The 13,699-nt window shown below is 34.3% G+C and overlaps 2 protein-coding genes across 4 annotated transcripts; one reads left to right on the top strand and one right to left on the bottom strand.

Moving 5' to 3' along the window:
• Nucleotides 1-380: 380 nt before the first annotated feature.
• Dgkepsilon (diacylglycerol kinase epsilon) lies at nucleotides 381-10,544 on the bottom strand. 2 transcript variants are annotated; one of them, XM_089698274.1, is made up of 13 exons: nucleotides 10,111-10,544; nucleotides 9,867-10,029; nucleotides 9,669-9,784; nucleotides 9,218-9,341; nucleotides 8,907-8,980; nucleotides 7,668-7,802; nucleotides 7,256-7,395; nucleotides 6,761-6,932; nucleotides 5,881-5,995; nucleotides 5,728-5,784; nucleotides 3,246-3,298; nucleotides 3,068-3,157; nucleotides 381-1,951 (listed from the first exon to the last, which is right to left on the bottom strand). In XM_089698274.1, the coding sequence occupies exons 1-13, from the start codon at nucleotides 10,306-10,308 to the stop codon at nucleotides 1,823-1,825; spliced, it is 1,566 nt and encodes a 521-aa protein (XP_089554400.1). In that variant the 5' UTR covers nucleotides 10,309-10,544; the 3' UTR covers nucleotides 381-1,822. The 2 variants fall into 2 exon arrangements, with proteins under 2 accessions (XP_089554400.1, XP_089554399.1); XM_089698273.1 differs by having other exon boundaries at nucleotides 5,728-5,995.
• Nucleotides 10,545-12,207: 1,663 nt separating this feature from the next.
• LOC149486550 (uncharacterized) lies at nucleotides 12,208-13,420 on the top strand. 2 transcript variants are annotated; one of them, XM_089697819.1, is made up of 5 exons: nucleotides 12,208-12,245; nucleotides 12,326-12,501; nucleotides 12,587-12,832; nucleotides 12,987-13,156; nucleotides 13,238-13,420. In XM_089697819.1, the coding sequence occupies exons 2-5, from the start codon at nucleotides 12,400-12,402 to the stop codon at nucleotides 13,386-13,388; spliced, it is 669 nt and encodes a 222-aa protein (XP_089553945.1). In that variant the 5' UTR covers nucleotides 12,208-12,245; nucleotides 12,326-12,399; the 3' UTR covers nucleotides 13,389-13,420. The 2 variants fall into 2 exon arrangements, with proteins under 2 accessions (XP_089553945.1, XP_089553946.1); XM_089697820.1 differs by having other exon boundaries at nucleotides 12,233-12,249.
• Nucleotides 13,421-13,699: the final 279 nt, after the last annotated feature.

Genomic DNA, 13,699 nt, shown 5'->3' on the forward strand with positions numbered 1-13,699 from the left:
CTTTGAACCTAAACCTGTGCCTAAACACATAAGAGATAAGGTTGAAATTTGTGTCGACTGTATCATTCAAGACATTCGTATTACTTGTCAATATTCTTTAATATTAAAGGAAAAACGGCATTATTTATAAAAAAAAAATACTAAGCGATGAAATGTTATTCCTTTATTAGTATAATTACAAATTGTGGAAGAATTTCTGCAATGGGAAATGCTGAAACACACCATGTTTACACACGTACGTCTCGACAGCAACTGAACATCAACGAACGCACTGGTGGCTTGAGAGTCACCTGAGTGACGACAAGGTCACGCGCGCTTACGTGTTTTACTGTCTTGTTATTTAGATTTCTATGGGTATTATAGTAGAGAAAATAATAATTAAAACAAAAAAATATTTTTTCACATAATATATTTAACAACACACATCAATTACAAATCTTTGGCATAAATTATAACATTCAATATAATATACAACTTAATTATTTGGTTAAATTTATGCTTTACTATGGCGGAGATTCATTAGGAACAAATTTTCTTTTATAAACAGCGTATTATGTTTAAGTACTAGAATTGTGTTGGACCAAACGCCTTTTTACAATTTAGTCAGACATAATAGTTATATATTTTTGGATACCTATACCACAGATAATAATATAATACTATACCATACACAATATTTAGACTACATAGCATACAAGTATTATCAAAATTACATACTAGAAACATCTATAAAAAGGAAAATGTAGTGTTATTATTTATTATGTTTATACGTATCAGTAACTTACATCTTTACTTTTTCATTTGCTGCTGAGAACTCAATACAGACAATATTTAAAAATACTGATCCAAAATGTTCACCGTTCCCTTGATACAAACATTTTAACAAACAATGTATAGCTATTTTAAATACTGTTTCTTTATTTAATGGTATATATCAATTGTTCAATACTTGCTCATCTTGAGTTAACTTTATTAAATACATAATTAATTACCATAACTTTCATTGGACCATAACAATAAAATATATGAACATACTTGCATTACAAAATAAACAAATGTTATGTACTATGTGTGTTATGTATATATGTGTTATGTACTAGAAGAACCGTCATACCACCACAAAATTAGAGATATCACAATTTTACGAGAAAAAGTCGACTTAATTTAAAAGATTCAAAATACGACCATAAATTAAGGACCCACAGCTTTTAGGACCATCGATTCCTCTGATTATTCCTATTGCTCTCAGATGAGATTTTCTAATTTTATCAGTTTAATTCAAATTTTCTTGTGGATTTCTACATATACATATTCTTTGAGGAAGTAAGTCTCGTGATGCATGGTAAAACATCTACTGACTTGTATGAGATTTGTTGAAATGTAATACCCATGCGGCCACGTATACATGGTAACAGGTATTACCATGTGGTAATAGGTAACACCTCATGTAAAAGGGCCAAACATGGAAAATGAAAAACCGTAAAATATTTTGAGTGAGGTAGTCTATGGATATGGACATTGGACACTGTCTCATTTTCATCTATTTCATTACCTTCTTCAACCCGACTGCGTCAGGAGGGGAAATGTTTTCATGTGTTTTTAACTGTCAAAATTTCTTTGGCATGTATCAGTTTATGCTACTGTGAATTTATCTTGAGATGGCTCTCAATCACAGGGCTTATCAAAATTATAGTTTAAATAGTGGCCAACGTTTGGCACCAAAATCTTTAATTTTTTAATCTATCGACAATTAAAATTGCACTCTTTTCCATACAGTCAAGATTTATGTAATTATTATTAGTGTAGTACAAATTGGAATGAATTATTCATTTAACACGGTGGTAGGAGAAAGCATATGGCTACGGCCAGCAGGTTCTATGAATATCGTGGCCGGGCCTTGCATCCATGGCTCCCCATCTACTTGCATGGCGCACGAACCCTCCATCTCAATCTATTAAAAAAAAGGTATATTACAATATACACTTTTTGATCAATTGATAATATGAAAAAAATATCATATTTGTAATAGATAAAACTGTCATAAATTCAATTATAGGAAACTATTATTTTTATCCAGAGGCGGCTCGCCCTAAGGAGCGCTGGTGCAGTGAACTCCCATAAATAATTATAATAAAATCATACTCCTTAATTTAATTATTAACATTATTATTACTATTTAAAATCAATCGTAATCTTTAAAACTACTGTTAATACCCATGAATATATCCATCATTCCATCATCCCATACACCTGTATAATACCTGTCTGTATTATGTAACGCGCGAAGCGGTGCGCTCACGATTGCGCTCCAATGAAAAAAGATTTAGTACATTTCCTAATACGAAATCCAATAGGAGTGAAAGAGAGGGTTTTGCCAGAGCCCTGCGCGTGAAACAAAAGATTTTCTATGGAAAAGTAGCAAAATTCGGTGCGCCGCACCCGCAAACGTTGCCGGTTCGTTTTCACCGCCCGGCAGGACAGCGATTGCGACGTTGCCAGTTGCCACGTCTATAATATAAACAAACACTCGACTCTCGAGTCAACTTCAATCATCAATGCACGCGCGCGATTCATGCAATTTTCTAATTAAAATTATAAAATACGTGTTGAAATAGCCTGTAGTTATCAGTATTACTTGTGAGTGTTAAAATGAACAATAATTATAATGTGGCGTTCATTAAAAAGTGTGATAAAACGTTACAAATTCGGCTTGAATGTAAAGCTGAGGGACCGCCACGGCCTGAACTTGATTTTACGCAAAAATGTACGACAAAAACGAAAACATATACGCGTGTGTTTAAATCTGAACAACATGTGAAAACACCGTGGTTGTGTGGTTGTGATGAAGCAACAACAGATATTTACGAATGTCTTGTCGCTTTAAGTTATAGATATTTTTGCACACCAAAAAGAAAGACGTATGTATTTCCTTTATAAGTAATTTTTTTGATAAATGTACTGCTTTACACCATGTATTTTCAGTGTTTTATTTCAAGTGAACACCCATAAAATTTTGTCACGAGCCGCCTCTGTTTTTATCTACTGTCAGAAAATAAGATATTATTACCTTAACAGTGGATGCCTGCGTAAATCGGAACGGTTCTGCTAAGCCAACCTGGAGTCTGGCTATGTGGATTGATGACGATATTCCTACCACCTAGAAATACAAAAAATGCATTAACATTGTCTGCTGTATTTGAAATACATAATACCTATGTGTCAAAAGAAATACATATAATATTTACCTCCAGTTTGCCATCGCTCATACTCTGCTCAGGTACTTCTTCGCTGCCCAGACCTAATTAACATTTTTCATCAGTAATTAATATCTTTCATCCTTAAGATATAACGGACACATTGCGATATGCATGAAAGATGAAATCAACACATAAATTTTAATTTTCGCCTTATCTGCGACGATGTCGGTTTTAAGTAAACTTTAGCCAGCAAGGAAACCAAGTGGAACTACTCGAGGAGTTGTTTCAAACCTTAGACGAATATATATAAATAATATGATTTGCGGATGATTTGCAGGTATACGCGCCAATAAGTCGTGTAAATGCCTCAGAGTGTTTAAATGGGTTGTCGCAGGACTTGGATCGCGTATCTACATGGGCTTCTGAGAACTCACTGGTATTAAACCCCAACAAGTCCAAATTTATGGTAATTGGCTCGAAGCGGCAGGTGAGATCAATCAAAGATTTGGGTTTATCTGTATGTATAGACAATATTCCAATCGTTGAAGTGGATGAGGCAAAAAATCTAGGGCTTCTTTTTAACAATAATCTTAATTTTGAAAGCCATGTGCTGGACATTGTTCGTAATTGTTTTTATCGTCTGAAAGTGATTTATAAGCTGCGTCCTTTCTTAACAACTGACCTTCGCCTACTTTTATGTGAGTCAATTGTACTTTCCAAACTCAATTATTGTATTAATACTTACGGGCCATGTCTTCTACAGCGATCACAACATTTGATTCAAAGAATTCAGAATGCTTGCATTAGATATTGTTTCAATGTTCCACCTAGATCTCACATCACACCTTTCCTAAACTCAGCAAATATTCTAAATATGAAAAGTAGACAAAAACTATTTATGGCTAGCTTTCTATTCGACCTCTTGAAGACCAAACGCCCAGCTTACTTATTTGAGAAGCTTATGTGGCGAAAAGATGGTGGTTCTAACCCAGTAAGACTCGGATCCAATATTTTCTCTATACCAAAACATAGAACTATGGCTTTCCGCGGCAGTTTCAAATACTTTGCAACAAAATGTTGGAACGACATTCCTCCACCCATGCGCAACATTAGTAGCAAATTAAGATTTAAAACTGTTTATCGGGAGTACCTTTTAGGTATCCAAAAATCTATTTAATAATAATTTTCAATAGTTTTTATTTTATTTATTTATTTTCCTCTTTTGCATAGTTCTGTTACTGCCGTGATCCATTAGTATCGTGTACCATCTGACTGATTATATTTTTAATATTGTCTATTGCTATTTATTGATATTTTATATATACTAAAATTGTTTTCGTTATTTTTCCTTTATCTCTCCATATATCTAACATTATTTATACTTGTTTATTTATTTAAGTTTTTTTTATTTTTCTGCCCTCTAGAGGCATTGGCAGAATATCAGCGTTGGGGTTTTTCAACCCTGACATATATGCTGAGCCAAGGCCTGTTCGTAGAACACTGTGCACATTAAATGTATCCGTTTCTTTTTTATACTGTGTTTTTTGTGTCTTTTAATTGATTTTATGTTTTGTGTTTGTATTATGTATATTTTCTTGTGTTCTATGAATAAACGTGTTATCTATCTATCTATCTATCTATCTATCTATATGATTCGATTTGCTCTAGAAGCATTTTAGGTTATCGATAAATTATGACAAGGGATTGCATAATTTTATACAAGTCAATAACTGCGTTAAAAACAACCGACTTCAAACTTGCACTTGCAGCATTTACAAATACAGACAAAAATGCTCATAAAATAAAAACTACTGGGCCTATCCGAATAAAATTTTTATGGGACCAATTCGACACCATCCCGCATCGAACAAAAAAAGAATCACGTAAATCGGTTCAGAAACCACGGAGTAATCGGTGTACATACATAAAAAAAAAAAAAAAACATACCGGCCGAATTGATAACCTCCTCCTTTTTTTGAAGTCGGTTAAAAATTGGTTGTCTGTAAAGTCGGTTTACTGACGATAGTTGAACGTGACAACGTCCGATTGTGCTTCTTTGTCGCACGTTCCACGCTCTCGCTTGCACTTCAAGCCTTACATGGAACGCCTCAGAGCGAGGTATCGCCGCATAAGTCTTTTTTTTTCGTGCGTGCAGCCGGTGCTATCGAATTATAAGACGTTGTCACGTCAAAAAAAAGACGGGTTGCACTCCGGGAGTGCCGGCAGAAGTGAAAACTTGATTAAGTATTAACGTTCAGCATGTTTGATATTTTGGAATTGTATCCGTCCTGCGCTTTTTCGATCAGGTCACGTGTCCTGACGCGAGTTTAAGATTTTATACCCATTACAGAAAAAGTGCTCAACGCCGCTAAAGAAGTTTTCACTTCAAAAACATAAAAAGATCACTCTTTAGTGATAAGGCCGCCCACTGTGCTAGTTTAGCTATAATTTTTAGTTTTAAGTAATTTGTATAACTAGCATAGTAAAGTGTTATAAATAAAAAAAAAATAAATAAATAAAAAGCACATACTCCACAGATCGACGCCGGCGCCCCAGCTGGGTATGTTGAGCGCGACGAGCGCCTGCACGGGCGGCAGGGCGAGCGGCGGGCCGGGCGGCAGGGCGAGCGGCGGGCCGGGCGGCAGGGCGAGCGGCGGGCCGGGCGGCAGGGCGAGCGGCGGGCCGGGCGGCAGGGCGAGCGGCGGGCCGGGCGCCGCCCACACGCGCACGCGCCGCTCCAGCCCGCCGCACCCGCCCGTGTCCAGCGCCCGACCCACGCCCAGTAACGCGTATGCCATCTACACACCCAGAGAACTATGAGATGTGTAGTACAAAACCACAGAATACATAATAGTAGCTAAACGCTACAGAACGGACACTCTCCGCCTCCCGCCAAAATAAATAAAGTAATTTTATTATTTTGGATTTGTGATTATCGTTTTTCGTAGAAAATGGTTAGATATTGTGCTGTTTACGGATGTATTGCATCAGAAAAACGCGATTTTTTTTTACGCTAGTCATAAATGTGCCAACCATAAAGCGTTAACGTTTGCAGTCTCTACAGTGTGACTGTCAAAACGATAATTTTGTATGGAGTGTCCGGGGTGTGACAAAACTATGAGTTGCGTAGTTAATAACTACGCGCAGTGAACTGAATCGCGAGCACGAAATGTATCGTCAAAGTATTCAGATTTTGTTCTCGCGCTTCCACCCATAAGCATGACCAAATATTATGAAATGCATGTAGGCGTAGCCACCTCAATGAACACTAATAATGCGCACACTCAGTGAAATAAATGTATCGTGTATACACTATACATATAACCAACACGCTTGTACAGTGACCTGAGTGAACCGCTCCGTGAGTAGAATATTTGTTACTTGAAATACAGATAAGACTGGCAGTTGCCCTATTCTTATCTCTTATCCATAAATAAAGTAAAAATATTAAATAATAGCCATGACAGAAAACTTCTACTTTTCTTTAGCGACAAAATGCCATTCTGTGTACTATCTATCTATATATTTTTATCATTATTAATACAACTTTACAATGCACTTACATAATTGAGCGTGCGGCTCGCATACCGATACAAGAACTGCGACCTCGCGCGGTGGAAGTCGAGCGCCACCTGCGCGTCCACCCCTATACTCGCGTAGTTGTATGCGTATAACACACGCTCGCCACGCAACCGGCCCAAGCGACGCTTTTTGGGCGTTATCGTCACTTTCCACCTAGGAAATATGCATTTTTTAAAGATAACTTTTTCTTTATTAAGTATTATTTATTTAATAAAGAAAAAGTTAAGTTGGACGTGTTTACTACTACTATTTAATTTATTTTCCGCTTATATTTTCCGTTTATAAATTTAATTTATTTGTAAAAAATATATTTGGATAACTAGTATAGATATTAATAGTAAAACTGCTATTTTTTGTTCCACCTTATGATAAGGAATACAGAAAAATCTTAATGTTGTATCTACCTTATTTATTAATAGTATTTTCACGACTGAAGAAGACTGAAGAAGCTTCGTATTTTAATTACTTTTGCTTACCTATCCAGTGGTTGTTCAACAGCTCGCACTATGTTATCTATAATGGAATGTGCGTCGAGTACTGAGGCACAAGTGGGTCCCCAGCCCAGCGCCCGTGATAGATCATTGCCTGTACCCATAGGCAAGATACCAACCAGTGCCTGAAAGGATAATTGATACAATTATTGTAAAACTAAAAGAAAGATTTTAAGATTTTATTTTTTGTTTTAATAAATATATCAAATCAGTAGGTAGCTAATAAAAGTAGCATTTGGTTAACCCTTAACCTGCTAAAACTAAAGAGTTTATAAGTCTTATTTCTTAAGTGTCATGCTCTGTCTATTTTGAGACTAGTGGAATATATACCGTAACATGTTCTGAATAGAATTTGATTTCAAATAAACCTAAATTTTAAAAGCAATAAATAGCATACTTTAATATGCGGCGCGGCGTGTAGAGCATTCAGCACCCAGGCAACGGTGCCATCCCCACCCGCTACCAACACGCGGCAACGGGGCGGCAGCCATCGCACTACGCTCTCTGGCGCACATCGACTTATGTCCACAACCTGTAGCGAATAATACGTAATATTTCATTTGTAAACACATTTTTTGAAGTGAAAACTTCTTTAGGGATGTTGAGCACTTTTTCTGTAATGGGTATAAAATCTTAAACTCGGGTCAGGACACGTGACCTAATCGAAAAAACGTAAGACGGATACCATTCCAAAATATCAAACATGCTCAACATTAATAAATATGTAATAATCAAGTTTTCACTTCTGCCGGCACTCCCGGAGTGCCGGGAGTCTTTTTTTGTATTGTGAACAAGTCGATGATAAATTTAATACATAAGTACAAGAGTAATATTCTGTGGTAAAACTAGTCGTTAAATAACTTCCGTATTTTATATTAAAATATTGAAATGTGTCAAGCGGGTAGCTGATGTGTAGCTGGCCACCGGTCGCTGTGTTCGGTTGCTCGTTTAGGCCGACCCTAAGTAATTATGCGATTAATTTCCAAACAATGCATTTAAATTATATAGAAATGTTTAAAATGAAGGTTAATGGTTGGAACAAAACAAAGTACCTACTGAATATTTATTATACTACTACTTTGCAGGCGGTATCAATTCGTAGCAAATTTTTGTTTCTGTTATACAAATAAATTACAAGATTAATTGCATCTACGTAAATGTATCGATACAATTTCAATGACGATTTGTCGTATATTTTACGCAATAGAAGCAAAAGTATCTATTTCTTATAGAGACTGACGCCTATGGGCTATGAACTGCTACCTAATGTGGTTAAGAAAAATATAACGAAACGTAACTAGATCTATGAAATGACTGTATTTAGTTGTGATTTAGTCGAATTATCGCAGCAGCGAAGGTCGCTAATTCTGACATACATATAAAGGGAATTAACTTTCTGAATTTATTGGGATTGTGCATTTGAGGGACTTCCATAACATGTAATATGAGATTATTCTGTTGATAACAGCATTACTTGATATAATCTATTTTCTGTCACCTGATACTAGATTGTTTACCAATGTATAAAATGTATATGAGCAAGAGTATCATGTAATTTAGCAGTTTCGGAAAAAAGTTGTGTCATATTAGAAAAAATATGTTTTTTTTCACACAGAAATATGATCATGATAAGTACCTGTAAAGGATTTAGAAGACCACGAAAAATAGAGAGAACTTCATCACTTCTATTGCTTCCAGATTTTCGATTTGCTGTAACAATAAGGATAAACAATTTAAAGTATATATGTAATAAAAATAAAAGTATATAATACTAGCAATCCAATCCATATAAATGTTTTCTTATACAACATCCATTCTCAACATTACCTCATTCAAAGTTTTTTACCCAATAACAGAACAATCAATTACAGAATTTATCAAATTAAAAAATGTCACATAAGACATGTGCGATGTATATTTTATAATACTAATAAATAATAATCTTACCAAAGATTATCAAAGGCTCCCAATCAGCATCATCAACTGGATTTATGCCCAAGATCTTATTCCTTTCTACCTTTACACATGGAGGAGGTATTATTATATTTTTATACTTTTGAAAATCACATGGCTGAAAAAGAAATAATTTATGAAATATAATAAAAAAAGAAGAAATGGGTACAAACAATGGTACAAATGAACATGTATAGAACTTGTACACTTAATACTGAATAATATTTTTTTAGAAATGTATGAATTTTTCTGCTCTGTTGGTATTTCAGCATTTCCACATTTGGCAACTGTCAAATAACAAATCATAGAAATGGTAATTGTACATTTTTACTATAAAATAAAAAAGGTTATACTCATATAATTAAATCTATGTACTGAACATGAGGATAAAGAGTATGAAAGGCTTTTAGTATAAGAAAAGTATATACATTATTTAAAAAAATACCTCATTTTTGTGCAAACTTAATTCACCACTTAACACTGTTCTATGACACCAGCAACAAAAGAAATTTTTAACATTTTCCGAATCTTCATTTTGATCTGAATCTGCATGTGATCCCACTAGAAATAATTATTTTAGATTAAATATAAAGGAGAGTAGACATTTTATTATCATGTTAAAAAAACAGTGTAATATGCTTACCATTTACCCAAAGATGGGGAAATGGTTTATCCTCACGCCATGTGATTTCTTTACATCTGATTTTCCTATCAACTGTTCTGTAGCAGTATTTGCATGCACTCACTCCACAACATTCACAAAATAGCCCATCTAGGGGCAACATAAGCTTACCACATATTATGCACTAAAAAGAAATAAAACTAAATTAGAATCAATTTCAACACAACCCAATAAAAAAACATTTGGAAAAAGAATAATTACATACATGAATATTATATGGAATGGATTTATTGCATTGGATACTTCTCCAAGTATGTCCACGAACTCTATATTTTGTTTGCATAAAATTATCCGTTCCAACTAGTGAATGAAACGTTCGATATATCAAGTAAGTTATAAAAAATCCGCCAATTATAAAATAATAATTAAATATAACATCAGGTAAATTTACTAATGTTTTCATCGTTATAAAGTTATTTTCCAATACTTTAATTTGTTTAAGGAATATACAAATATTTAATTGAATTATTCATATTGCATTAATTTACGTAGAATTTATAACTAACATTAACAATCACATTGTAATTATAATTCGATTTGTTCTTATAAAAACTAAAGTTTTATATTTGAATTTGCTCCACATAAATTCACATAATTTTGAAAACAATCACAAAACAATAATTTTTGATGTTTTTGATGAAATTGAAAATAAATTTGACAGTTGACACTTGACAGTATTGTAGATCTATGGATTATGCGGTGTTTACACGGGTGACTAAAGCCGCACGATTTCCGCCGCACGGCGAAAATCGACCGTCTAAATGGCGATTCGGCTAGGCCGCAAGTGACTAAAATCGCAAGCCCCAAAGTAGACTAGCATCCGACTTTTGCCGCGCGGCGACCGGTCGCATGCGGCTTGTGACTAATATCGACCGTGTAAAACGATCAGTAGCAGGAGATGGCTCGCTGCATGTAACCAATGGTTGCCATCCATGAATAAAAAAATGATCGAGCTGCGTGCAATTTTAGTCACCTGTGTAAATAGGCTAGCGATGCGGCATGATGAGGCGATTTTTCAAGCAACTAGCCGCACGACGAAAATCGACCCGTGTAAATCCCGCATTATCCATCATAGATGGAAAATAATAGTCTTTATTTAAGTTTGTACATACCGATGCAGATGGACGAAAAATTTAAAAATATAGAGCATTTAGCTGTAATCCGCGGTTTTGTCCGCATTGATCCGCTTCTATTTTTATTTGCTCTTTCACACAAATACTACTGAACCGATTACAATGAAATTTAGCACACATACAGGGTTACAGGTTAAGTCGACCTATTCCTGTTAAGAGCGTGTAGTAGGGGTCAAAACAAACTGATTTGATCATATAATACCATATCCAAAAGTTAGCCGTTGAAGAGTTATTGCAATTTTAATTTTTTTCTTGAAAATGCCACTTTATCTTCGCATTTAGCGTTTAATTTTTTATTTTACTTATTTGGTCTGGGTTTTTTTTGAGTTTTTAAGTAAAGGTTGAGTTAAACAATAATTCTCAGCAATAAAAATCCATATCGCTGCAAACAATTCACAGAAATGGCTTTTAAACTAAAAATAATAACATTAAAATAATTAAGTTAACTCGTTTTAAACAAAGATATTGAAAAAAATCTCTATGAAAATGTGTCTGCAGATGTCTTGGAATCTACGAATGCTACCTGAGGTTATCATACCTTTTTACATAGCTTAGAACATGCACATGTTTTTAAAAACATCTGCAGACACATTTTCATAGAGATTTTTTTCAATGTTTTTGTTTAAAACGAGTTAACTTAATTACTTTAATGTTATTATTTTTAGTTTAAAAGCCATTTCTTTGAATTGTTTGCAGCGATATGGATTTTTATTGCTGAGAATTATTGTTTAACTCAACCTTTACATAAAAACTCAAAAAAACCCAGACCAAATAAGTAAAATAAAAAATTAAACGCTAAATGCGAAGATAAAGTGGCATTTTCAAGAAAAAAATTAAAATTGCAATAACTCTTCAACGGCTAACTTTTGGATATCGTATTATATGATCAAATCAGTTTGTTTTGACCCCTACTACACGCTCTTAACAGGAATAGGTCGACTTAACCTGTAACCCTGTATAGAGGGTAACTTGGATTAACACATAGGATAGGTTTAATTCCGGAAATCCCACTGGAACGGGAACTATCCGGGTTTTTCTTTGAAAACGCGGGCGAAGCCGCGGGTGGAAAACTAGTATACTATATTTTGTTATCTGTATTTGTCATTGTTGAACGAAATATTACTAATCTGTCCACCTGACAGTGACAAGATAAAGGTGTCAAAAATACATTACGACGTAGAGCGCATTACGAGGTGAATTTGAAATAGTAGGTAGAGATAATATCAATTAATAATTAATGTTTTTTTTGATAATTAATGTTTTTTTGGTAATTGTCGATTATTTTAGTAAACAGAAAAGTGCAGAAAAGGAAACTTAAATTAAAATATCTCATAAATATAAAGTAGACGAACTATATAAGAATGTCGATTGGAACAGTTTATGAAAAAGCTTACAAAGGGGACTTCAATCAAGTAAAAGTACAACTAGATGCAGATGCACCATTAATAAGGACACCGGATTCTGTAAGTTTTCTTGACCAGCACGGTGTGTTTCAATTGTATGTATGCAAAGAGTCTATAGATGTAGTTTCTTCATGTTTGATTACAGAATAGTCGCCTTCTTATTCATTGGGCTGCTCTTGGAGGGAATGAAAATCTTGTAGATTATTTGCTACAATGCGGTTCTCCCGTTGAACCACAAGATGACACCAACACAACCCCCTTAATATTGGCTGCTTCAGCTGGTAGATTTGAAGTAGTCAGGTTACTAGTAGGAAAAGGAGCAAATGTAAACCACAAAACAAATCGTAATCAAACAGCTTTACATTATGCTTCTTCAAAAGGCCATAAAGAGGTAACAGTAGAATTAATATATATGGAAATTATAAATGATTGTTAAGATTTGGTTAGATTGTTTATTTTTAAGTTCATCAATAATATCTTTAAAGTTTATTTAACATATTGATACATTTAATATGCACATATTATATTTTAATTCTTATTCACAGGTTATCAAATTTCTTATCGAAGCAGATGCTAATGTCAATAGCATTGATGTGTTAGGTGCAACTCCACTACATAGAGCTGCAGCTCAAGGAAAAACAGATATAGTTGAAATTTTATTGAATTCTCCCCATATTAAGGTGAATTTATGTGACTCTATTGGCAATACACCACTGTAAGTATAGACTATGGAGGTATATTTTTTTTGCATTTACTCCCTCACTTATCTTACATAAAACCTTGATATTTTTTACAGGCACTTGGCATGTGAAGAAGAAAGAGAAGGTGTGGCAACTATGCTGGTGAAAGCTGGTGCTCAAATAGATTTAAAAAATAAGGAAGAAAAGACTCCCCTAGATTTGACCTCCTCTAAGTTAAAACAAGCATTACTAAGATTAATTGAATGATATTTTTTTATTTAAATATATGATTAAGAGAAGTTGTATTTATTCTTATATTATTTATGTAATTTATATAGAAATATAGTTGCCTGTACAAAATTTTGCATGATTGACATTGGAAGATTTTAATAATATACTGGGAAATATATTTTCATTTACATTCTTACTTTAATCATTAAATCAACTTTCAACATTGGTAACAGACCCTTACATTTTAAATCTTGCTATACATCGCGTGTAAAATAATGATCGTTGGCTTTGAGTGTAGAAGATCGTTGGATCGATTACCACTCACTACCGGCAGGGGCCGCATAACG

This window comes from Colias philodice, chromosome 8, assembly GCF_061535455.1.
Source record: "Colias philodice isolate Cphi_HAF_F1 chromosome 8, ilColPhil1 Martin Lab GWU primary, whole genome shotgun sequence".
NCBI classification, from domain to species: domain Eukaryota; kingdom Metazoa; phylum Arthropoda; class Insecta; order Lepidoptera; family Pieridae; genus Colias; species Colias philodice.